Here is a 27,091-nt window from a genome sequence, read left to right as displayed (position 1 = left end):
CTCAGAATTTCAAGGTCACAGATCCAGCAGAGAAGTACAGCGTAAGGAGGCTGCCTGCAGGCCAGTGTATTATTAGAATAATAATGGGCTTTTGGACAGTAAATGCATTGCCTGCTCTGTTGCCCTAACATGTGCCTAGGTCCAGTAATGAGTCATTTCTTTGATATGTCTAAAGAACCAAGCAGTGCACAGGTTGTTTTTAGCCTTTCGTTATCCTCTTTAAATACATTTCTGAATATACTCTGCCAGCACTTGTTAACAGGCCCTCTGCTGATGCTGCAGAGTGATCTTTGACCATTTAATGGGACAAGGTTCTATTGTAGGCAGTAATCTTTAAGTGTGAACAGGTTTGCAGGACTGGCACAATGTATGGTCCTATGTGTACCAGGATGTTGTGCAAGAGGCAGAAGGCATTGCAGCTTTTCCTCATAGTGCTGCATTGTATTCTGATAAAGGTGAAAGTAATTTATTCTGTATTCTAGGAGGAAAGTAGTGAAGTCACTAACTGGTATTTTGTTGCCTCCTACCTTCTCATGAGGAAATCTTCATTTCATTATTTTTTTAAATTTTATTTTTATCAGCTAAATTTGCTAGATAGTTCATTAATTCTGTCATGACATTCAAGGACATGTCCATGCAGACCTCATTAGTCCCACAGGTTTTAATTCTCTGTGGATTTTCTTTTCCAATTGTAGTTCATGTTGCTGTCCTGTGTAGCATTGCACACAACCCTCAATGGCCACACGTACTGGTCTCAGTGCACCAACATAATTGTTGGCCTGCTGTTGCTGGGATTTAATGTTTTGTAACTGCTGTAGAAGTGCTTAGTTACTGGGCAAGTTCTGCTCTTTCTAAAAAGTAGAAACAAGTACTTGGGAAATAAAAGGCGAAAACAAATCTTATAAATTAAAACTCAAAAGGTAATGTTACACGTTACAGAATCTGCACATAAAAGCCACATTAGAGGACAAAGGGAGATAAAGTGTTGGTCATATACCTGCCCTTTTTAAAAGATGAAGAAAGCAAAGTAGCAAAATAGGCAACAGAAATGGCTGTTCCCCTATTGCTGGAGGAGAAATAGAGTAGGACAATGACAGTTCCACCAATGAGCTTGTTATAAGAACAATTTAAAACACCAATTCCTTGTTGTGTTCCCATGTTTCTCTTTGCCCAACAAGCATTATGTTGGTGCACTTTGGTAGCTTTCCTTAAGGGCTACTGCTGTAAAGGCAGACAGAAATTCAATAATAACGTGAAACAATAAGATCTTAAAAGAAGGAGTCCAAAAAATTCAGAGAGAGGAAAAGGTTGGTATTCAATCTGCTCCTCCTATAAGGCTGCAAAAGATCTCAGGCATTTGAGAGAGTCAGCCCCCTTTCATTCCTTAACAAAAAATGGGAACTTCTTTGGTTCAAAGGACCAAGGAACCTAGACTTCCCTTGCAGCTTTTTAAGATAGGCTGCATCCTTACTACAAATGCTTTTGGTTTGGTGGGTTTTTTTTTTTTGTTGTTGTTGTTGGTTTTTTTTTGTTTTTTTTTTTCCCCTGAAACATGTTGGCACATTGTAAAATTGTCAGTGGGAAACAGTGCAGGTGGTTGCTTTCTCAGCAGAGCTTGCTGGGATAAACTGCATGGCAGAATAAAGTTCTGACCTTGATGATTATAACACGGTGAAAGCTCCTTTGTGCTTTTCCCACTGGTGTTTCACCACAGGTTTTTCCAGTAGACTTACAGGCTGATCACCTGGGGAAAAACCTGCACAGCAAACCACTGAGAATTTAGCCGTAGGTGAATGACTGCTGTTGGTTCATCGAGTCAAACGAGTCTTTCCAGAGGCTCTTACATTGCAGAGATGATGCTGCCTCTCGTGATTGCAACAGAGGGGTGTGGAGGCCAGAGAGAAAGTGGAGTAGCACAACTTTTTCTGCTGGCTGCCTGGGCCTGGCTCAGTAATGCCACAATCCAGGGAACTTTTTTTTTTTTTTTTGTTTAATCATGGAGAACTGGGACTCATGAGCATGCCTTTGTTCTGTCCAACAGTACTTGTTTTAACCTTTCAGTTACTGAACTTAATGTCTTGGCTTGACCACCTCATATGAGGAGATAGCTCCATTAGGATGCAAATACTGGAAAAATGATCCCAAACTGTATAAAGATCCCCTGTTAGAATCCCTTTCAGTCTTTCTTCTCAGGGGTCAGTGTCAGAAATAAGCAATACGTTATCCATTGGAAATGCCTCACTAAGAAAAGCCATATTCTTCACAGAAATCATACTTGGATTGCAGACCTCCCTCTCCTTCCCTGCCCCTGTACATTCTGCTTTATGTTGGCTGTATTATGTTTGTGTAGCCAGGTTTTGGTAGCAGGTAGGCTAGAGGGAGCCTCTGTGAGAAGCTGCCAGAAGCTTCCCTTGTGTCCAATAGAGCCAATGCCGGCTCCAAGATGGACCCACCACTGGCCAAGGCTGAGTCCATCAGCAATGGTGGCAGCACCACTGGAATAATGGATTTAAAAAGAGGAAGAAGAAAAGTGCACAACTGCAGCTGGAGGAGAGGAGTGAGAATATGTGAGGGCGGGAGGAGGTACAGAAAACGGGGAGCAAAGTTAAGCCTGCAAAGAGGGGGGTATGGGAGGAAGGTGTTTTAAGATTTAGTTTTCCTTATTATCCTACTCTGACTTGATTGGTAATAAATTAAGCTAATTTTTCCAAGTCAATTCTGTTTTGCCTGTGACAGTAATTGCTGCGTGATCTGTCCCTGCCTTATCTCGATCCATGAGCCCTTGGTTATATTTTCTCTCCCCCCGTGCAGCTGAGGAGGGCAGTGGCAGAGCAGCTTTGGTGGGCACCCAGTGTCCAGCCTGGGTGCACCCACACATGTGCCCAGATGCAGCTGTTCTTGCCCAGTCCCTGGGGGAGCTGCTGCTGCGAGCGTTAATAGCAATACTAAGGAAAGGAACGTGTGAGTGACTAACTATTTTTGGAGAAGTTGACCAAAGTATGGTAATTAGTTACTTAATGTGGCTCTTTACCCTCCCTTCACCTTTGCTATGCAAATAGCAAGGGGGACATTGTAGCCCCGGTGAATCGAAATGTCGAGGGCCTGTGTGCTCTCACCTGTGTGTGCCCGGTGACATTTGAAGGACGGGAACAGGAGGGGATTGACATTTTGCAGAGAAAAGGCAAAAAGCACCAAAAAACGTGTAGCATTTTGAGTGGTGCTAACTGGGACATGAAAGCACTGCAGCAGCTTTGAGTGCAGCAGGACATCCTCTTCATCCCCATCCCTTCCCACCTGGACAAGAGGCAAGGAAGGAAGTACTAGAGGAAGCTGGGGAGGACTTGGGAGGCAAATCGTGACTAGGCTGAGACAGAAGGACAGGGAAGATGCAAAGGAGAAGCTGATGAGTGGACTGAGAGGCTGCTGGCTTTGCACAGTTGTGAGGGGAGTGGGGTGGGCATGAGGAGTAACGAGGAGAGCTCCTGGGAGCTGCTGTTTGCTGCTTGGGCAGTGCCTCACAGGGAACAGGGCAAGGGATTATGGAGCTTGTTCTCTTTTTGTGGGAAAAGGGGTGGAGCAAGGATGTATTGTGCTGTTAATTCATGTACTTGGTATGAAGGATACCTAGTGCTATGGTCCCTTTAAAGCCTGTAGTCTCAGTTAAGCTGATATTACTGTCAAATGCTAGGTTTGGCCCATGAGGCAGCACTGAGAAACCTTCCTGACAGCTTCTGGAAGGATATGACTGTCTTCATCTGCCCCAAGGGTATCTGCTGCATGGGAAACCTTCCATTTTCCTGCTGCATTGCCTACATTTTCTTCTGGAAGAAACTGAAACAGTTTAAAATGTTTCAACAGTGTCTCAAAACTGAATTATGTGAAAGACTCTCTATTAGGTTACAGCTCATTTTGAAAAGTCTGTTTTGTTCCCCCCACAGAGATCTTGGTCCAGAACCCCAAAAAGAGAACTGGGAGGGTTCTAGAGTGTATTAAGATGTGATGCATCCAAATAACTGTTCTGTCCCTCTTCTATGTTCCTTCTACTGTTATACTTTCATCTCTCTTATCAGTAGCTTTGATGTATTTAAGCTGTGCTTTTCAGGGCTTTCTGACTTTATTATAAGTAGGACAGATGATAGTTTCTCTTGATGGGGGACAGTAATGGGAAGCTGTAAGACTCACTTTTATGCCTTTCTCAGAAAAGTTTTAAGGTAGAAAAGCTACAGTTGTAAGATGGCTGCTTATCTCCTACTGCTGTTGTCACGGAGGCAAATGCCAAACTGCAGTATTTCATGTCTGGCTTTTTTTTTTTTTTGTAAAAGATTTTTGTGGATGAGTTTTGGTTTGGTTTTTTTTTGTGTGAAGGGAGATGGTAACTATCAGTAATGGAATTTCACAAAAAGCATAAGATGCCTGTTAAATGCCACCTTCTGAGAATTAAACTTACCTACTGCCAAACAGAGATGAGATTTGGCTTTTGTTTGCTCTGCCTTGGTGCTTGCATATTTGAGGTAAGCCAGATGAAAATGGAAATAGCAAAGCTTAACATGTTAACTGCCAAGCCTATTAAGACACAAGATGTGAAATTTTCAAAAGTATCTCAAGTATGTTAGGGGCAGCAAAACTGGCCCATCTCTGCTGTTCTTGAACACAACAATGTTTGTTTTCCATCATCATCCTAGTAAAAGGCTTTATTAGGGTTAGAGACTTCTGCTGATACCCAAGATAGGACAGGCAGCACATAAATGAGTTTAATTTATCTGCTGTTAGACATGGGAAATTCCATCATGACCATGAATCTGCAGTGGTTTAGAGTACTCTGTATGGGGAGTCTACAAAGACTGGAAATGTGAAGCTATCCCAGAGGTATAAGGTGTGTGAGAGCTTTCAAATGACATCCAATTACTATCATTAGACTGCAAAATTCTTTAAGTTACCGAGTAAGTGACTTAGGTAGCCCAGGCTCTACGTTAGAAACAGTTTTAATTTAATTTCAACTCTTTTAACTTCTTATCAAAATAGAAACTATTTCCTATTAGTTTCTTGGTGTCAGTTCCTTACTCTGGCCACATTCTTCACTTTTTCTGGTTCTCTGGACAAACTTTTTTTTATGTTGTAAAGAACTTCACAGAGCCTCAAGATATTCTGAGCTCTCACAGTCCTGTGTTTTCCTCTTTGTCTAACAGATCAGTTAGTCACCAAGTAAGACTATGCAAAGCTCAAACTGGTTTAGCTCTCCATTTTACTCTTCAAGTTTAAATGCATTTATTAGTAGCTCTGATCAAGAGTAGTCCCAGGAAAAAAAAAATCTCACTTTTTGTATTCAAATTATGAATTTGAAAGTTAGTAACCTGTTTCCAGTGGCTCTTCAATAACTGAGTCAGGTGGTGAGATACAGATGAGCTTGTAAACCTTCTCTGACACACAACACAAATCCCAACCATATTTCCAATGAATCTTGTACATCTCCTCGCAAGGCCCAGTCAGTTTTATCTTCCCTTTCTCTGGTAGCACCAGTTGTACACTGGCTTTAGAGAGCACATTTTGTCCATCAGAAGTAATACTTAGAAGCTGCCAACACACGAGTAGGTATCAAGTAAAGACCAGATTGACTCACAGGATCACTGAACAAAACCAGAGTCTTGCATCTCCTCATTGAAGGCCAGTGATTTTGCACTGGGTAAAGTAAATATAAAATTAAGAAAAAAGTAATGTTTCTTAACTAGAGGTATTGAGACAACTCTAACCTGTTCCATGCAGTGAAATCAGCCTCTTAGATTTTTTTGTTTTGCATTTGGGACCTGTACTATAAAGCCTCAAATGATGGATGGCGAATATGAGCACATGTTGTGAGGCCATTTTAGGCTCAAGGTTGTAGAGGTTTTTTTGCTCCTTTTTTTTTTTTTTCGAGTTCCTCACTCCTCTGAAAAATTACCAGACTACATCTGTGAGCGTGATGCTCTTTTTTAATGTATTGCTTTTCTAGTCGTGCATCCCTAGTTTTCTATTCCACAAGCATTTTACGAAATACCGCCTGCGGAACGTAAAACGTTGAATCTGGTGGCTGTTTGATGCCCGCACGTCTTTGCCGCATGGCACAACCTCCGCGGAAGCGCTTTTTCGCTCCGCACGGTGCGCGTACCACTAATTAAAGCCTCGGAGGTGCGCATAAATCTAACGCACGCGGGTGGATGGAGCAGCCCGTGGAAGCGGGAGCGTGTCCGAGCCGCACGTCCGCGGCACCGCTCTCGCTGCGGGGGCTCTCCCGTGCCGAGCCGTGCGGGCCGGGCTGTGGGGCGCGGGGAGTGCCGCGCAGCGCCGCCGGCAGCAAAGCGGCTCCGTGCCCGGGGCGAGGCACGGCAAACTTTTAATGGGCTCCGCGCAGGGCGGGCTCAGCGTTTTCCCCAACTCCCGGGGAGGGCTCTGTCCTTCCCCGTTCCGGGCCGGCGGTGCCGGGGGTGCCCCGGAACCCCCCCGAGCCGCCCCACCACCCCCTCAATGGGCCCGGGCGCGGGCGCTCCCGGGGTGGGGCCGCTGCGCGCTGCCCGCGGCGGGCCCCGCTGACCCCGCCCTCCGGACCAGGGAGCGGAGGCGGCGGCGGGTCCCGCCGCAGCGGTCCGTGCCCCTCGGTGCCACCCACGCCTTGGGACCCGCCCGCCGGCTGCGGGGGCCGCGCCGGGGCCTGGCGGGTGCCGCGCCGCGAACTACAGCTCCCGTCGTGCCCCGCGCGGGCGCGGCGCAGGCGCGGGGGCGGCGCGGGCGGGGCGCGCGGCGATTGGCGGCGGCGCGGGCGGGCGGGGCGCGCGCCGTGACGGCAGGAAGGAGCGGGGGCAAATGGCGGAGAGATGGTCCCGGGGCCCGTCCCGAGCGCGGCGATAATCCCGGCGCGGAGGAAGCGCCGCCGGAGGAGGCGGCGCCGGGGGCCCTGACGCCCGCGACACCCCGCCGGGGTCCTGCTCTGCCGGAGCGGCGCAGGCGGCGCCCCGCCGGCCCAGCGCCTTTTCGCGGGCGGCGCCTGGGCGGCCCGAAGCCGCGGCCGGAGCCGCATCGGCCGGGCCCGCGCCCGGGACCCGCCGCCACCGCTGCTGCCGAGGTGGGTCCGGGCGGGGACGAGCGAGACCTGGGCGCTCCCCGCGGGCCGGAGCCGCGGCCCCCGCGCTGTCCCGGCCTCAGGGCCCTGCGGGGCCGCCCCGGCCCGCGGGGAAGTTGCGGGGCGGGAGCGGGGTCGGGGGCGAGGCGCGGGCCGGGGCCGTGCCGGGCCCCTTGCCCCGGGCACTTGTGTAATGGGGCCGGCGGGGCGGCGGGGCGGGGGAGCGGCCGGGCGGGAAGGGAAATGACATCAAGGAGCGGGGGGGTGACCCGGTTCCGCTCGCACCCCCCCGCCGCGGGGGGAGGGAGGGAGGGAGGAAAAAAGAAACTGTCACCGTGGGATTTCATCAGCTCCTTCTGCCTTCGTGCATTCAACCTATTTTTCGTTCCTTTGGTTATGTAAGAGGAGCGGTGTGGAGAGGAGCGATGAGGAGGGGCGGCTGATGGGCTTCCTGGGGAATTACCGGGGTTTTTTTGTGTCCAGCTGGCCCTCCGAGTTAACGCTGGGAAATGCGGGGCAACTGCGTGTCGAGTTTTTACGTGTATTTACTTTGCTTGCACTGCTCCGAATATTGCAGCACAATGCAGGCGAGGGTGGCAGGGACTGGAAACAGAGTGCAGTTGGCCAAGTTTTTTATTTCACTCTGACTGAAAAGCGAGAGAAAATTGTAAGTAAACAGTAAAAATCCTGTTCTGTTGATGCTCTCATGTAGGGAGGCACCAATGTATTTACTTATCTTTTATCTCACTCGTCTTTTTACCAGTTTATATCATATTTAATGTTAGTGTGGGTCTTGATATTTTGATTCAAAGCTTTTTATGAGACGATCTGAATTTCAAAATTTATAAATAGGAAAATGTGGCTCTACTTCCTGAAAATGAAGCCCTCTTGACTACAGGAATCTTCTCTGTAATAATGACTGTAAACCACAAGTCATAATTTAAATCTGTTGTTATTTTTGCATGGGCTGGAAATGTAGTGTTGAAAATACTTATTTGAGTATTTTTTTTTATAGTCCTTATATTTGGATATTGAAGTTTTAGGGGAGGAAAATGTGCTGATGATGAGTGAAGTGATTTTTTTTTTCTGTAAGAGTTGTATAGAAAGTGACATATTAATAAACATTTCACTTTAGTTTCTGTAGCTCTAAAACATAGCCTTCCTGGTCTAAAATATTTTGGTTGCCGTTATAAATATTTTCAAGCATCAGCAAAATAAAATTGATCATTTACATTTGTTTTGCTGTTTGTTTGCTGAAGTATGCATGAATAGAAAATAAAAAACTAGAGCTACCTAGAGGGAAGCAAAAAAAAAGAATTAAGTTTGGCAGCGACGTGTTTGGAGCAGCACAGAGCACTGTGCTGGTGACACTGGGGGGGAAAAGAGGAGAGGGGGTTAAAGAGCACTGTGTACTGGGAGCACACAGAATCCATCTGCAGAGTGGGGTTTCCCAGCAGAACTCTGGTCAGTAGATAAGCATGTTCCTTTGCCATCTCTCTGCTGAACCCCTGGGGGAGAAGAGCCTTTCCCAGTGGGATTGTTCCTGTGTTCCTGTATCTCCTCTGCATTGCAACAGCATCCACCTGGTAAACTTCTGGAGTTCAGATTTGATCCTTTCAGTTCACTTCACATTTTCTCCGTGGGTTTCCTCCCTGTGAATTGCTTGGTTTGTACAGTTAAGTGGAGGTTGGCCTGGTCTGGGGGAATATTATTAGTGAGGCAGTTCAGCTGGAGTGAAGTGATAGAGGGACACTTCTGGAACCAGTCTGGCAATTTTGGCAGAAGCTGGACTGGCACTTCAGGTTGAGAAACTGCAAGTGTTTGGGATGAAGACGGAAATATGGAAGAAAGACAGTATACCACAAATTCATTCAAATATATCACAAACAAGGAGAGTTGTATTGAACAAATAAATCATGTGATAAGTATACTAGCAATTATTTCAAAAGTTATTTTTCATATACTTTATATGAAGGTAGTTGACACTTTTAAAGTTGTATTTCTTTGATTCTGTGGCGTAAATAACTGCCTGCCTTTCCTAACAGACTTTTTTCTAGTATGGAGAAGAATTTCAGAGAGAAAGATGGACTTGATTAGATTCAGACTGACTATAAAAACTGCCATTTCCTATCCGGGTTTGGGCCAAAAAGAGAGAAATACTGGTTTACAAAACAGATACGATGGTTTTGGGTTTATGTTGTCATTTGTCTGGTAGTTGAAGTATTTGTTTTGGGAAACAAAAACCTAGTGGTCTGTCTTTCTTCTTGAGTTAAACAAAAGTAGAAATAGAACACATGCAAGGAACTCTTAAATGTGTCCCTCTTTAATCTGTTCATACTTAAATGTGAGTTGGCTACAATTGTAACAGCCAGTAAACAGTAATGGTTTATGCTGGTCCGCTTGAGGTGGCCTCTGTGTTCCTAGAAATGGATTGAGAAGTGTCTCTGTTCCTGTCCCGTGGTGGGTCAGATTTACTCAGGGGGCATTGCTGTGTACCAGTCCTGAGCAGGACTGATGCAGGTGGCATCAACCACATCGTATTACTGAGTAATATACTTGCTCATTAAGTCTGAGCATCAGAGAAGAACATGGGGTGGAGATGCTGTTGTTATTTCTGATTAATTAGTACTTAAAATATCTACAGCAGCTCAAAATATTTTGACAGTTTTTGTATTTAACTGCAAAGAGTCTTTTTTAAGCCATGCTGTGCTGTTGGACTCTAGCAGGGAGCTACGTGTTCAGATGTGGTGAAAATACTGTTTAGTTGTTTCATGATGTTTCATAATAGCAGTGCCTTCAATACTTGAAAATATAAAATTAGAGCAAAGCAGTACCAAAAATAATGTCTTCCTAGCAGCTTTCCATTGTTTTATAAATGTGCAAGCAACTGAATAGGAGTTGGACTCGATGATCCTGATGGGTCCCTTCCAGCTCAGCATATTCCATGATTCTGTGAATTTTGAGTTACTTTGGTAGAAACTTAGTGCAGAAACTTTTGATATAATGACATTCACATGTGAATGGGTGAGTCTGAGAAAGAAGCGGAAGATGTATCAGCTGCTCATGTGAAATGTGCATGCCTGGTGCTTGTAGGCCCAATAAAGAGTGGAAATAACAATCATTTGTGCTAAAAAGTTGGTGAATTGATGTTTCTTCTTTCTTTTCCAACAGAGAATATGAAACAGGAGCCAAAATGACATCCCGATTTGGAAAGACCTACAGCCGGAAAGGGGGAAACGGCAGTTCCAAGTTTGATGAAGTGTTTTCCAACAAACGGACCACCCTTAGTACAAAATGGGGAGAAACCACCTTCATGGCCAAATTAGGACAGAAGAGGCCCAGTGTCAAACCAGATATTTCCGAAGTTCCTAAAAGACCCAAAGTTGAAGATGAGGTAACAGAGGATCCATTTGGATTTGACAGTGATGAAGAATCTCTTCCTGTGTCTTCAAAGAATGTGGCACAGGCTAAAAGCTCCTCTCAGCTGGAACCCGGTGAAGCTGCTCAGTCTGAGGACTTCACTCCTCTACTTGAAGCTAACAGCAGAATTAATCAGCCAGACAGTGGAGAAAATGTTGCATCCAGCAAGTGCATACCTTTCGACAATACTGTTCCTCTCTTAAAAGAAAAGAGCACAAGCAAAAACATGGAAGATGGAGAATGCAAGGGCAGCAGTGCTAAACTTGCAGCTGCAGGTATGTTTGCTCAGCTGCCCAGATACTTCTGTTTTCCTCTGATTTTTGCTAATCTGCCTTTAGACTTTATGTTTTCAGGGGATCGTTAAATGTTCTAATAAAATCGTGGGACAATTAATTATAGAAAACCGTAGAGGATACACTAAAAACACTTGGAAGCATCCTGCATTTTACACATTGGTGTGAGATCCTTGACACTCTAATCCTTGTGTCTGCAGATTGAGATACAGTGCTTTAGATTCAGTGCAGTGTGTTAGACCACCTGGAATAAAATGGAATCATCATCTTCCTTTTCTAAAATTGCTCAGTGCATTTGTGGGTTTTAAACATGTGTTTTGAAGAGGGATGAGTTAGTGGTAATGGAAGGCTTTATTATTAAGCTTTTGGCTTTAATTTAATGCAGGTATGTGCTTACTACCAGGCAGGTGCAGATACAAATTATAACACGTCTTATTTCATTATTTGGATTAAAAAAGTAGTTTTCTGAACTTCAGTTGCACAAAGGTTTTTTGTTTGGCTTTGTTTGTAATTAACACATCTTTATCAATGTGTAGGTAAAAAGCTTCAGGCCTGTGAAACTGAATTCTGTCAGAATGTCTTTTAGGGGCTGTTTTGAGTGTTTGTAAGGTACCTTAATGCTTCTGAGAGAGAATTCACAAGGCCCGTGGAGCTGAACATCTCTGTAATTTTATTCAAGTCATTTTTGGAGGAGATCAGATGTTGTTATATCTCATGAGAGGCTTTTGTATAATGGGCTGATTAAACCACAGCTTCTATAATTGGGCAGAAGATCACATTAGCTGAACCTTGATGAAGATGACACCTACTGACTTGCTCTGGGTTATCAAAATCAGCTTTAATGAGAAGAACTTATATAACTTTAATTTCTCAGATATAGTTAACCCTGGGATCAGAAATTTGAGTGAACTTGTTTAGTTATAAGACAGTGGACAAGAAGATACTGAATAGTAGAAGATATGCATAGCTCAGTTATTTGCAGTATAATTCTGTTAGTGATCTAATTGAAGAAAACACAAGAAATGTTGATTTGAACTGTAGTTTCACAGACACATTGGTGGGATGTGTAGTTGCCTTTTGATTGTGCTCTTATTTTTGCCGATGAAGTATTTCTTATTTTCATATGGTTTTCAGCAGTTTATCTGTAAGTATGATTTATCTTCAGCCTGGAAATGGTTTTTTTTTTAAGTTTGAATATAGTTTTCATGAGTGATTGAATAAGTTCATCCTCCAGTATTTACAAGGACAAGAAATAGTAATGAGTTTCCTTGGTTGTTAATGAGCACATTGTAGCAGAACAGGTTTTACAGTGAAATAGTTTCCTTGTAGAAAAGCTTTGTTAGAACAGTATTTTTCAGGTTGGAAAAGAAAGTGAGAGAGCTGTGGGCAGAAAAAGTTAATAGAGCTCTGAAAATTCGTAGTGCTTGAGAGGCCAGGAGGAACAGACTTCAGCTGTTGCATTGGTGCTTCCTGGTTCCAGTCTTGTGAAAAATAATAAAATATGATATTTAGCACAGAAAAACTTTCTAATTTGATGCTTATTTAAATTCTAGAACTCTTTGTTAAAAGACAGTATTGTATATACTATAGATATACTGCTCTAAATGGAAGGAGGCTGATGAGTCTTGGTGGATAAGGCCATCAGTGGCTGTTGAGTGTGGTGGTGGCACTCTGGATGCAGAGAGGGAGACTCCTTAAACAACAGTTTACTGAAGGAATTCTGTTCCTGCATGCTGTTCAAAATACTTGTTAATCACTGCAGTTCAACCAGTAGCAGTGAAGGCCAAGGTGGATCTTGACCTGTTTTTTCAGAATGTATTAGATTCTGTTGACACCCAGACAAATGAAGATAAAAAGCCATTTTGTGTCTTTCTTCAGAAATTGAAATCAACTGAGAATGAATCTTTGCAGAACATCCTAGGAGGGTCTTTGGTTTCCTTACCCTTATTTAAAGGCTGTAGTCTTGGTGATAGTGTTTCTTTTTGACAGTTAGTGTAAATGGAACTTGGATGGTTTAAGCTGCTGTTATGCTTGTGTGTAAACTGATCCAAAACAAATAAAATTGTCTCTGAGGAGGTTGCTCAGAACACTGAGCAATTAGAGATAGTGGTGTAGTCAGCCAGTGTAAATGGAGGTGCTTCAAAGGCTTCTTTGTTGTAGTGACTGGTAAGTCAGGTTGGCTGGGAAGGCTGCCTTTCAGAACTGCAGAGTCAATGGGATTGATTTGGGGCAGGGTTCTGGAGGGGAAGGGAACCACGGGGAGTGTACAGGTATAGTACTTCTACTGCTGACATGTCCTCCCCCTCCCTGTAGTTATTTCCCCCTTTCTGGTGACTCTTGAACTCCACCAGGTTCAACCACATTTTTTCCAAGCTCGACTATTCCCGAGGAGGAAAGAAATGGGGGTGGGGACAGTGAGCAGGTAGAAGAATATTAATATTCCCAGTGTAAGAGACTGCAATGTGAGCTCAACCTTAACCCACATACAGCAGTGTATCTCTAGGTGTAGAAAACTAGGCTATGTTGGGACTGATATTCAAGAAAAGGCTTGTTGACTTGTTTAAAGTGCAGTTAGCTGATCCTTGTCCTAATACTGATTAGACAGAGCATGAGTGGAGGTCTCCTGACTTCCTGAGAGCATGTGCCATCATTGTATCTTAATGTACCTTAATTCTTAGCCTGGGTGGAATAAGGTTAAGAATTAGTGTTGAAAACTGTGCCTTAACATGGCCAAGCACAAAGTGAGAGGTGCAGTCAATCCTGCTCCAGTTCCACCTCCATGTGCATTCCTTTGGACGTTAAAATGAAGGTGAGGCAATGTTGGTTAATTTTAACTAATGTTTGATAGTAAAAAGCAGTTGGTTTTGGGGGTTTGTTTTAGTAGTTGTGCAGCTGTGTAACAGTTGAGGATCTGTATCTTTTATTTAAATTGGTAGAACTTACTGGTCTCTTTTTTTTTTTTTTTAAATAGCCTTCAGCTAGTGCTTGTAACAATCTTATTTTAAAGGCTTTGAGAAGCTCTTAATGTGTAAAGCTTCTCATAATCTTACCCTGATGTTGCTTAATACTGTCTGAAGAATGTCCATGAGTAATCCTGTGTGTAACAGGTAATTTAGAGATGAGCGTTCAGGTAAATTTGAAACAACAAAACACTGTTCAGTATTAATAGTTACTGTTAGGTCATCTTTGTGAAGGCTGGAGGACTTGGTATCTAGAAAATAAGTTGTGTCATTGGAAAAATACCTCACTGGTAATTAATATCAAGCAAAAATGCAGCAACTTAGAAAGTGAGGTTGTTATGGGAGACCCTTACAGTAGAGTAAGGTGAAAACATGCAGAGAATACTTACTTGGATTTTTGAAACACTCTGGTGGGATTTTGTTTATTTTTTTAACTGTTAAACTTATTCTGTAAGGCATAACCCAAACAGTATTTCATGCTGTATTCAACTGCACACAAGCTTTAATATAAACACACTTATGACCTTGCAGAGCAAATCACAAGGTCCTAGTTTTAAAAAACTTTTATAACTTTGCTCTTTTAGAATATTTATATTAGCTTGTAGGTCGAAATTAATGTAGTACAATTTTTCAGATGAAAATTTAAGTCAAAGCTCAATGAATTTAAAAAGTTGGTGTGGCATTTTATAACGACTGCACGACTATGTTTCAGATTAGATAACTACTTTGCCTACTGTGGCTCTTTCAGTTTAGGGAAATACTGGCGTTGTTGTGTGAGGGTTTGCATTTTGACTCTGGATGCTGTGATCACCTGCTCTCGTTTGCTTTCGTGCACAGTGCTGAGCTCTGTAACTCAAACTTTTGGAGGATCTAGTCCATGGGGTTGGTGCTGGTCATCAGAGAAGGCACTTGGGTCGGGAGATGTCTCTCATCTTTGCACACCTCGTATTCCTGTTGATGGACTATGAAATAATATTCCTTTCTTACATTAATTCTGAGTGAAAATATTAGGTGTTTAATTGTGCTTTTAATGAGAAGTTTTTTAATTGTGCATAGATTAAGTCTGGTTTGTTTTAAAGCCTGTGAGTTTATTTTCTGAAAATGTGTTTTGCTTGCTGTGGAGAAATAGAAAATAGAATGGCTTAAAATGTCTCTCCAGACTACAGAACAGCATAGGAATAGTGTCCCTTTCTGCTGTGTTGTGATGTTAAGTACAGATTTTGTGGTTATTGTCTTGGCAGTGCCCTTTGAGGCTTTTTAAGATTAAAAGAACAAATTATTGCATGTAATGTATTTGTGATACTTGCTTTCTTTTTTTTTTCCTCCTAACGTTTAGAGTAATAATGAAAATAGCTCTTCATCATCTTGTCATTTGTTGCTATGTACTGGTACTCAAACAGGTCTTTGTTCTGGCAGTAGTTTTGCTCTTGGTGCTTTAAGGAAGCATTTACCTGTTGACTGTATTCGATTCTTTTGTTTTTCTAGGTAGGTCTCAGTGCCCTCGTTGTTCACTTGGGGACTGTGCGGGCCTTGGAATCAAATCAAAATGGCAGATGCAATCCTTCTTCATAGCTTGTGCTTGTGTGCTGGAGCTCAACTGCTCCATGGCCCAGGATGCAGGATCCAGTTGTGCTGAGTTGCTGGAAAAGCACAGAGAGCACAGGGCACTTTGCAGAAAATGGTTGCCCTTGGCAAGGAGGGGGTTTAAGTCCTCTGGTCTGTTCCCCATAGACTATCCTGATAGTACCTCAGTGACTGTGTGTGCAAAGCCTCTGCATCCTGATTATGTGGGTGGGGAGCCCTATCTTTAGAGTTAAGTTTCAACTTCTCAAATGCAGGTTTGTTACATAATTGCATTTGACAACGAGCTTGGGCAGGATATTGCTTTCAAATTGTTTCGGAGCTTCTATTTTGTGTTTAACGGTGACATGGACATTTAAGATAATAGTTAGGTCAGAGTAATATTATCTTTCTTCCTCTGCAGAGTTGTTGAGTTCAAGTTATTTATTTCTTGAGGAAGAATTTCAGTTTAGTCATTTTTCTGTCCAAAAATGGAACAAAAAGTTGGGGAAAACTGAACGAGGTCTTGAGCATTTGGCTGTCTTAGGAGACAGCTGGCGCAACCATGATTAAAAAGAACTGCAGCTGTCCTCTGGCTGGGTCAAAGCATTAAGGAACTGATAGGAGAGAGGGGGAAAGGTCTGCCAGAAAATATGTATGCCCGTAGAATTTCAGTGTTGTGAGGTTTGTTTGGATGGTAGTAGTTATGATGGGTATGTAGATAGCAAGTCTTCTCTTCTTTAGTTGTGTTTTTGTTATGTTTTCCCTTTTTGAAGATATCCCTTTTCCCCTTACAGATAGAATTGTTGTACTGTGTCAGTAGCCCAAGTTTAAACTGGTGTTATAATTGTTCTCAAATTTTTATTGTTTTTTGTCTGATATTTCTTTGATGGTGGCTTGTTGGTTTTTCCTGGGGTGTTTTTCAAAAGTCTGAAATGATTGAAATTCTCTTTAAATCCCAGTGTTTATACTGGTTTGCTAAAATAGCAATACAGAAAAAAGACCCCAGCATTTAGGAAGGAATCTGATATCTGCAACATATTTCTTCTAAAGACAGGGAAAATCATACTATGTATGTCCATGCACAGAGCACATGAAACTTCCTTCCCCTAAATCTATACCTCCTCTTTCCCATACAGAAGTGAATTTTGCTTTACATACTTTTACAATCATTCTTTCTTTATGGACTTGTAAAACGAACAGTTAGTTTTTAAAAGATCATCCTTTTGACTGCTGCTTAACTTGGATGTTTAAAAAGTTGAAATAACTTTGCATTCAGAACGGTTGGTGCTTGTAGAAAACAAACAAACCCTGTTAACCTGCATACCTCTCAAGTGGGCCAAAGCTGCAGGAGAGCAGAAACCCTTTGGTAAGGAAGCCATTTTGGGTTCAAACTGCTGAGATTTTATTAACTGTATGGAAAATGTTCTTCAAATTCAAACTTAGCTTATATTTTCTTTTAAGGAACTGCTCCTGTGTTCAGTAAAGAGTTTCAACATATTTATGACTACTGTCTGAATTCAGACTGACTTAGGCTAAGTATACATCTGTTTTGACAGTTCTTAGTGCTGCTATGTTATAATATACTTGAATTTTTTTCATAGAGGCTCACCCTAGAAAAGTTGGTGAAAACAAGTGTTTTTGCCATGTGCCAGCACACTGTGTTGTCCATAACACTTAGCAGTAGTTAACTGCCTGGATCAGCTTTCTCCTGCTGCTCTGAGCAACAGATGCCCTTGTGAGCTCCCAGTAGGAAGAACATGTTTGGACTTTCCATCAAAGGTGAACACGTGATATGGCTGGTTCAGGCTCTGACAGCTCTTGTGCTCCAAGGTGTAGCAGCTCTTCTGACCATTGCATTTGTTTGTATAATTTCTGTCTCTTCATGACCATTTTATTTTTAGATTTCTGACACCAGATAGTCTTGGTTGAGGTGTTGTAGAGTTTTTCAAAGCTTCATTCTTTGCTGGAGGACAAAGGTCTTCTTTCTGTAGACAGGGGTTTTAGCGTTGTTTACTGAAACTGCAGTTTGTCTGTTATTTGAGAGAGTTGTGGATTTTGCAAGTTGGGGTGTGCATTGGTACTGTACTGCATGATATGTTGGGGTTTTATATAATACTGGTATCTGTAGAGTCACATTATAATTTGTATTATGAACATAGTTAGATGCAGATGTGAAACAATGTTAAAAAGTGTTGTAGGAGAGTTTTAAGCGAGATTAGAGAGAATAATGAAATAGTAATGATAGTTATTCCATCTGTGAAAGGCATCTGTAAGACCATAGGTGCAACTTGGACAAAAATACTTACCTGGGAAAACAAAAGGTTTCATTACTGTAAATATACTAGTGTGTCATCAGTCATGATAATAGAGTATACCAGGTGGAGCTGTCTAAAAAAATTCTCTGAGGAACCTGTGAAGTTGTCCAGGCAAAAAGGTAAGTAGCGTTAGTTTGACAAAACAGAGCAACTCTGACAAGCTGTGTCACAAATCCTGGAAAAACACTTCAGGCTGCTGGGACCTCTTGTGCAACCTGTTAAGCTCCTGTCCTGTCCACAGTCCCCTGTCCTTGCCCTGTTACGTGCTTGTTTTATGGAATAAAATTATGGGGGTGGGGGGAAAGGTAGTTCTTTTCACTCTGTCAGTTCCTGAAAGTTTTGCAATTTTTAGGCATTCCACCATCTCAACAAGTCTGTAATTATATGATGTATTTTATTATTACTGTGATCAAACTAAATGTTTTGTGGGTGGGGAGATATTCCTTCTTTTTCTCGTGTAGTACAAAGAAGAAATAGTACTGTTTCCGAGGGCTATTTGGGAACACCTTTTCAGGCATTTTTTCTTAAGGAAAACCTTTTAAAAAAAGGGTGAGATGTGTTACAGGTAATTAAAGAAAAATGAAGTTGAAATGTGAGACATTTTAATGTCAGAATTGTCAGAGATGTCAAGCTGAAGCATGTAGGTGTCTCATCTCTAAAAAAAAATTAATTTCTCTTTTTTAAAAGGAGGTGTGGTTTTTTTACAGTCTGGAATTGCATTCTTCATTTTGTGCATTATCTTAAAAATGAACAGGAAGGAGGTAGTACCACTGTGGTAGTCACAAGGCATTTACTGTTTTTGTTGGATGTATAGAATAGCATTTGTTCCATCTAAAGTGAGTGCTTATATTAAGTATCTATTTTTTAAAAAAAGTTCTATCCATCTAGTCTAATTAATACAGGTCTAGATGAATATTTTTCAAATGTTTAAAGGTTTATTACTGAAAAAGCAGTGGGATTTTGACAACTATATTACATTCCTGCTGTTTGAATGTTTTCATATATGTAGAGGAGCATAAAGTCTGTTATCTTGAATGAATCAAATGTCTTGCCTTGTCTGGACTTGAGATTTTGTCTCTAGTGGTCATTTTATAAAGGTTACTTGGAACAGTAGTCATCATAATCACATAAATATAGCTTTACAAGTTTGGTAATATGCATCTTTGTGTGTGTGAAAACATCTTGTATTTGGTGGGAAGAGGTAGAAGTTTCACTTGTTTGGTTTTTTTCTTTTAATTCATCAGCAATACTAAAGACATCTCTGTCTTGTTGGGTGACATAAACTAGAGCATAAAATCAAGCAAGAGGTATGGGAGTGTTTATCAGTTTGTGTTCCATTTAGACCTGTCAGTCCTTTGGATTGGTTTTCTTATACTCTGGTAATTAAGTTTTAGAGATTTAAACAGAAAACAAATCATGATTACCACAGAACATTGTTATGGGTCCTGGGGATATTGGGCTTGTACCTGGGCAGGGTAGAGGGAAAGTTGTGTGCTGTCACTGAATTGAAATTACTTGGGAGACTCCTTCTGTTATTTGAGCCCCAAAAGAGCCTAATTGCAGTTAAAAATGGGAGGAGAAGTTACATGCCTCTCTTGGACTACAGAACATCTAATAATTCACCATTAGTTCATTTTTTCATATGCTTCCTACAGTCATGCTAGCTTCTGCTGCAGTAGTTACTATTAGTAAATGCTGTAATTTTTAAAATCAAGGCTATTGGAATTGCTGTTATTGTACACCTTTGGGCAATTAGCAAGTAATTTGCAGTAATTTCTAGTGTAGAAGCTTCAGTCTGACAGCTATTGACCCACTGATGAGATGAGAACAGTGGCTTGACAAAATATCCTTTGAGGAAGTATTCCTCTAAATGTCACTGCTTAGTTTGCCACTAATGCATCATGATGATCCAGTTTTAAAGCCAAAGTTTCTACCTGGTGTGCACTAAACACTTTAGTAGTTACGTTTTCCATCAGCCTTGCTTATTATGGGAGATGGAAAAATCTCCCTGGTGCAGTTAGTAAGACTTGTGAAGTACTGTGTGTTTTTAAAATTTTGATGCCTCACGATGAAGGGGGAGGTTAACTGCCACTTATTTGCTGTTTAAGAGTAACCTGGTCTGCTGTATTAAATTACTAACTGAAAGTGAAAAATGAGATGCAACACTTCGTTGGTGCTTGTGGAGTCTTCTCAGACAACTCAGGGTTCCAGGTTGCTCCTGCACATCCTCAGAATGTTGTGTGGCTTATACAAAGGCATCAGGAGTCCTGCTGAGTACACAAAGAGTTGTTAGTGGTGTTTGCCTCTTCACATCATTCCTCGGGAGTGTAGTAAACCAAGCATCAATAAGGCCATTTGACTGGAAGAGAATGGATTTGTTAGTTATTAGTCAACTGAGCTGACTTGAGAAAGTGATCTCACGTTTACAGATGAAGAGAAACAAAGAATTCCAGGCTGGAAGAGCTTAGATGTGTGGTGCTACTGCCTTAACCCAGTCTGATGAGATTTTATTCATCTTCAGGTGTACTAATGCCTTGAAGTGCCTCTGCATTTTTGGTGGTTTTCACAGAGCTGGTGGAGACTGGCACTGAGGAATGAACAGCTGGCTCAGGTTCCTTGGTTTTGTTTTTGGGTTGTTGGGAACAAGCATGAGAAGAAGGGCAAGGTGGGTTGGGCAGGTGTGAAATTGGAGATGAGAATAGGAGCCACTCTGGGAAGAAAAATGGAACAACCTCAGTACAGCAAGTACAAAAAAAATCGAAGCGAAGAAAATAGATGGGAAGTGGGATTGTTCTTGTCATGATGCACCTCTTAACTGAGGCTTCAGTTTGTCCAAATGAGGCTGCTGCAATAAGAGTAGAATTTTTTGCTCCCTTAATAGGTCACAGACGACTAGATGGGGTTGTGTTGCTTGCCTTGTTGCTTTTCCTACAAATACTGGGCTAATTTTAAATTGTTCTAGAACAACTTGTGCAGTAGTTTTTGTGTGTATGTAACTACATGATCAAAATTAACTAAAATTCACTCTTAATGAAAAGATTATCTGTTTGACTTTATGATTACTTGGTGAAATATCCAATGCATCTTGAAAAAACTTTTTAAAATAAAAGCATCATATTAGTTGATATAAATGTCATAAGAATCCTCTTTCTTGCAATGACCTAGTAGATGATGGCTTTAGCCCTTGGCTACTGACAGAGTAACTTCCTGGCAAGGGACTGCAGAAACAAAGTGGCTTCAACTGCTGAAGACTGTGTGAGAGCTGGTGAACAGACAGAAGAATTTAGGGAGTGTTTTAGATGAACTGATCTTAAGTGAAAGAGTTAAATATGCACTCCCTGAATATCTTTGCTTTTTGCAAGATAAAAACCCTGGAATTTTAAGAGAACATATGTGAAATTATGTATTGTAGAGTAATCATGATTTTTGTGATCTGCTAGTAGCAGTGTAAAAAACCCAATAGGCTAAACTTTTTCAGAATAATTGATTAGCATTTCTTTGGAAGCAGATTCCTTGATAATTTTTTCCATTAATTTTTTATCAATGCTATTGATGTGTATCAGCTTCTTCAGTCAGTTTTCCAGACTCGATGTGTTGATCATGTTTCCTGCTTGAGAGTACAGACTGCACCTGAGATCATAATGATTCAACTGAAGACAACGTAAAATAAAACTTCAGGTTTTTTCATCTCAAAACAGATTCCTGAATTGTTTGACCCTTGGGTTGTTGTAATGCACATACATACATGTATAATCTATTCCTTTCCTGGGAAGATGAGATTTGTTTTGGTCCTGGTATGAAATGCAGCTCTTTTATGATCCTAGACTTTCTTAGGATGGGAAAACTATTCCTTTCCCAGATGCACATACTGACACTTCTTCCTAACAATTCAGTATTGTTTAGTGAGCCAAGGCAGCCATATTTTAAATGTACTTAGTGTTGCTTAGACATTATTAACTGAAGTAAATATGCACTCAGATATGGAACAGAAAGTTCTGAAAATTATTTTAATTGAATTTGCTGTTTTTCATGCGTAAGTGTTGTGGTAGTCTTCAGCTGCACAATAACATTAAACAGATGGGGGAAGAGGTACACTGTCAAACTCACTGCTTGATAAAGAAATTCATTTTGGTTGGGCCTCTTCAATTATCACAAGTATCAGATTGAAATGGGAATAATAAGATTTCTTGTATAACGTGTTGATACTGAAAAAGGCTAACCAAGATTCCATCACTGAGATGACAGGGATAGGTTTCCTTGCTCTTTAAGAAATGTAGTTTTGCATTTCATATATTCTGTGAAGAGCTTTTTTTATTTCTAGCTGAGTATGTGTTCTTCTGTGAGAGACCTCAGCTGAATTCTCAGGAAACTTAGATGCCATTTGTGAAATACTACTTGTCCTGGCTCCCCGAGGAATTTTGTCTAGGATTGAACCAATATCCTGCAAAACTGGATTTGGTAGTCATTTCTTTTCCTGGAATTTTCAACTTGTACCCTAAAGTTCTTCCATGAACCGTATTTGCAAAGAGGGCTTGGAGATGATGCTGTTTTAGTTTGAGAACAAATGAGCAAAAGTCCCTGGGCTGGTGCTGATGCTCACTTCCCTCATCAGGAGGGTTGGAAAGGGCAGACACCTTGGTGCTGGTGTCTGGTGAGACTGTCTCACAAATTCCCAAGAAATCCTTGTTTCTGGAAAATAACACACTTGTATTGTTTAGTGTGTGTGTGAGGTCAACAGCAGAGCAGGGCAGGTGCAGTCATCATGAAACTGTCACCAAATCCACTGAGCTTTTGTTGGTATTCTGGGAAAACAAAGGGAATGGTTTCCCTACCAGTTTAGGGGGACAACAGGTGAAAGACTTAGTACCGGCATTACTGTTGTGTGGATGCTGGTTGGCTGGAAACAGTGTACACAAACTGACTTCTTACAGAGGAATTTGCTCGCTTGGACAGTGTAAGGTTGGAGAAGACTAATTTTTGGCAGCAGCTTTTCTTCAGAGAAGCAGAAATTGATTTTAAGAACCTGCATTTCAGAGTTTGTGTGAATATGCAAACGTAGCTAAGTCATTGATTCATGGATGTTTTGTGTTTCTAATGACAGTACCTGTTTTTTCAAGTTCTACGTAAAAGTTAAAAGCACTTACAGTTCGTCTGAAGCAAATCAGACACTAAAATCTATGTATTGTGAAACTTTCATTTGAAACACAAGTGTAGTTGAAATAATTTGTTGTAAATAAGGATTTTGGGGGAGTATGTTCACATAAGAATGAAATAAAACAGTCTTATAACCTGTGTGCAGGAAGGAAATTATTTTCTAACGTAATGAAAAAATGCATTGCAGTTGTTCTTTATCTCTAATTATTCCCTGTAAATCACTTGTGTGTGAAACATTGGTAATAATCTTCTTTGAAAGTTTCACTGCAGACGTTCTTTTTTTGTGTGGTTTGTCTAGGAAGATAAGTGGTTATATTTAGGGTTTACTGCTGTCTTTTTCATGATGTGCATGTTCTCAAAGTGACACTTGTTTAGAGGATTTATTTGCTAGAAATTATGAGAAGACTTTATTATAATAAAAACTTTCAACTGGAGGGCTTAAAAAGTATAAACCAGATGGATAAAAACCTTTTTAATGTTTTTTTGTCATTGATCACTGAATATTTGTTGTTATATTGTGACTTTTTCAAAGTTGCCCACAAGTGACTATTTTTTGCAATTGCGTTTTAGTGATAAGTTTATCTTTTCTTGTAGATAAAATCCAGAATTTGAATGAAGATAATGAGAACAGTCATTTTATCTATGGGAATGCCGAAGACAGTAACAAAACCAATGCTGAGACTACAGACCCTTCTGGATGCAACATTGAAGCCAAGGACTTGACTGATTCTTGGGACTCCCACCTGGGGAAAACAGCAGACTCTCCATCAGAAACATCTCAGACCAAGGGGCCATTAAGAACTCACTTGTACGACTGGGAGGATGAAAGCGAAGACACCAGAACTGGAGAGTATATATTAGCTTTTGACAATGAACATCTCTCAGAGATGAAGAGCAAGGATGAGGAGGGTGATAAAGAAGACAGTGAAAATCCAAAGGAAGCCATTAGTGAAGAACTTGTGCAAACTATTCCTAGGCCAAGCAACTGTAGGACATATTGTCGATCCAACAAAGCAAAACTGCAGGGGGCAACGAATTTTGACAAGCTGATGGATGGCGCTAGTCAGTCTTTATCCAAAGCAAACAATGAGTCAAATAACGATGGTCTGAACCCAGGAAAAAAAGTTTCTTTGAGTAGTGGGACCAGTTTTAGAGGGACGGTGGGACGGACTAGAGACTACACTGTTCTCCATCCATCTTGCTTGTCAGTTTGTAACGTTACCATCCAGGATACCATGGAGCGCATCGACGAGTTCACCACGGCAGCCCCGACTGACCTGGGAGAAGCTGGACGCTTGAGGAAAAAAGCAGACATGGCCACCACAAAAACCACGACCAGGTTCCGACCCAGCAATACCAAATCCAAAAAGGATGTCAAATTAGAGTTTTTTGGGTTTGATGATCAAGACGAGGGAGGGGGAGATGAAGGCGCCTCTAGAAGTTCTGGGAGTTCCAATTACAAAATCAAGTACTTTGGGTTTGATGACTTAAGTGAAAGCGAGGACGAAGATGAAGAGTGGCAGGTAGCAGAAAGGAAGGCTAACAAAAAACGAAGTAGAACTGTACCATCTTCTTCACTACAGTCAACCTCTGAGGGCAATGAAAACTGTTCCCAGGACAGCCAGCTCAGTACTAATGCAGGTAAGTAGAACTCTTCTGGAATACATATTTAACATTTAATTTTAATTGACCTTAATGTTTTGTTCTGTTTGCAGTGTACTTAGGAGTTGGTTGAGCAATAGCACTATTTGGAAATCTAACAGTTAAATTCACTTATTTCTGCTATGGGCCTGTCTGGTGTTTCATATCTGTCTTGAAGTATGCTTTATACCCCTTGATCTCTTGCCAGAGGTAGTTTTTTTTTTTCTTTTTGAACAGAAGATTCTTACCTTATTGGTGTGTTGAGCGTACAGTGCCTATGCCTGGAAGGCAGATATCTTCCCACAGAAGCTCCACATCAACCCAGAATTATGGAGCTGAGTGCAGACATTTAAGTAACTCTGAGGAGGTGTGAAGTATCTCTTTGTGCTTTTGCATGTGTTTGTAGGCAGTTGGGACCTTTCTGGAGTTCCATCTTATCTGAGGGTGCACAGCTCTGCAGAGGCCGTGGGGACCCATGGAGTGCCAGTGAGATAACTGGCTTTGGGAGAGCCTCTGCATATTCATGTGTTTCTGCTCCTGTGTTCAGTTTTTAGGTATCTCCCTGTTGTGCACAGACTGTGTGTGTGTGTTTGTACTCGCACACATACGTGAGTCAAACTGTGCACGTGGCATTTGCTGAGCAAGTTCTGGTGTTTGAGATCCTTTGAAAAATTAGACTTGCTTGGTGGTCAGTTGGGTGCTGAGTAATGACTCAGGTCAAGGTTGAGGTGTGTTGGTGAAGAACAAAATGAATAACTTTGGTGAAAGGTTGCTTTTAGGTTTTTTGTTTTGAAAAAGTCCTATGCCAAAGAATCATGCATGTTGGAGTAAGTATTTCAAAACACTGCCACTGTTCTGTGGAACTTTTTGGGCCTCCATTTTGGAGCATGAAGCATAAGAAGTTTTCATCCATTCACTGAAGTGGTTACATTTTTAAGACTTTGGCAAGATGTGTTTCATTGTGATGGGGAGAGGGGGAACTCAAATCTAGCCTTGCAAATGTTGGAGGGTTTTTTTCCTACAAATAGCTTCTGCTAATATAATCCAGAAATAAAATTTCATAAGGAAAAAATGTTCATTTCTCTGTTCTAATTATAGCTGTTTCTAAAACTAGAATTTTTTGTAAGCCTTTTATTCAAAGGTAAATGTCACTGCTAGGGTTTTTGTTAGATTTGAAAAGGAACAAATGGATACTGATGTTCTATGAAACGATTGTGTTTTTAACAAAAAAGACCTTGATTTGTTTTCATAAATTTTACTTCTGATGAGACACATTCCAGCCTCTTTGGAAAATGAGCTTAACTTACAGGGCCACTTAAGAAATACTCTGAGTCCCTGTCTCTGATGAGTCTTTGTTCAGCCATTTATTCCATGGGAAAAAATTGCTTCTACAGTTAATGCAGTTGAGATGCTGACCCATCAAATAATCCTTTCAGCTGCTGTCCTCAGGAGTCTCAAAATATCTACAGTTTACATTTAGCACTACATTTACCAAGCAGGCCTTTATACTCTGAGGTATCATAGATTATTTCTCTGCAATATTTTCCTAAGAGATTTCCATGGCCCAGGTAGATGTAAATTTATGTTTTGTTAGTTCTTAATACACTTCTCCACTTCTCAGGTAAGAGCTACCTCTCAGTGCCTCTGCTGAGAGATGCTTCCCCTTTATTTTGCATCTCCTTTGCTCATTTGATTCCTCTTTTGCACTGCTGTAGCCAGGTGGGATTTGACTTGCAGTTTTTCTTCTGAAGTTTGTAAGGGTGATGTCCTGTAGTACAGATTTTGAAAACAGGGAGTCTGATGCTGCCCTAAAATTGGTAGGACTCCTTGATAAAGTTCATGCTGTCTTCTCTCAGACCTTGGCAAATTTTGAGCATCATGATCACTCAGAACAACCTTATATTAAGGTACTTAAATATAGTGATGCTGAGTCTGAGAATTCTGGACTTCCGGATCTAAGCCTGAAGGTGCAGTAGAAGTGACATTGCTCTGAGGTATCATCTTTACATACCGAAAAAAGGGACTTCTGTGTCCATGAAAAATGCCAGCTTTGACTCCAAGCCTCAGAAAAAGCCTTCAGAACATCTTGCATGATAAAACTTCCCTGAAATGACAAACAGTACTGAGAGTTGCTAATGTCACCTGAGTTCTGCATGTGCTGTTCTTTTTTTGTGCTAATGAACAAATGCACAGATAAAAATGCAGTGTTCCTGTTCCAGTGTGACAGGTGAGATGCCAGATTGCCTCTCTGAATTTCATTCCCAGGAATTCCTAAGACTGATTTTGGTGTTCCGTGCATAGGGAATGTTACACGGCATAATCAGTTCTGCAAGAAACCTGCTGCTTTCTCTGCTCTCTGTTCAGTCCTACTTTGCCATAATACTGATTTGGTCTGTTTTTATGAAACATATTTCAGAATCTTAGTTTACAATATCTTATTAAGATTTTGCAATAGAACAGGAAATGGACTATTCCTTCCAGTCTAGTAGTTCACAGTTGAGGGAAAGTAAGTTTAACAATACGTATTTAAATGTTTCTACAAATGAAATTTAAGAAGGTACAAAGACTACAGGGACAATGTTGTTAGTGCAGGAAAAAATACAAAATAGATAACTTCAATTTTAGTTAGACTGTCTTTCACTGAAATGTCTTTTC

The 27,091-nt window shown here is 41.3% G+C and overlaps 1 protein-coding gene across 3 annotated transcripts in view; it reads left to right on the top strand.

Moving 5' to 3' along the window:
* WAPL (WAPL cohesin release factor) overlaps window positions 1-27,091 on the top strand; it is a 138,680-nt gene that overhangs the window by 68,268 nt on the left and 43,321 nt on the right. Inside the window, exons 1-3 of one of the 3 annotated variants that reach the window (XM_027734611.2) lie at window positions 6,843-7,093; window positions 10,262-10,785; window positions 23,390-24,436. In XM_027734611.2, the coding sequence (XP_027590412.1) occupies window positions 10,284-10,785; window positions 23,390-24,436 (1,549 nt within the window). In that variant the 5' untranslated portion in view covers window positions 6,843-7,093; window positions 10,262-10,283. Of the gene's footprint in view, window positions 1-6,842; window positions 7,094-7,500; window positions 7,758-10,261; window positions 10,786-23,389; window positions 24,437-27,091 lie in introns of those variants that run through there. The other 2 variants (XM_027734610.2, XM_039381154.1) reach the window with 2 other exon arrangements.

Source organism: Pipra filicauda, unplaced genomic scaffold (genome assembly GCF_003945595.2).
Source record: "Pipra filicauda isolate LSUMZ 115617 unplaced genomic scaffold, ASM394559v2 scaffold214_size1419223_pilon, whole genome shotgun sequence".
Taxonomy (NCBI): domain Eukaryota; kingdom Metazoa; phylum Chordata; class Aves; order Passeriformes; family Pipridae; genus Pipra; species Pipra filicauda.
The sequence above is the reverse complement of the archived record's forward strand: the minus strand, read 5'-3'. Positions and strand labels throughout refer to the sequence as shown.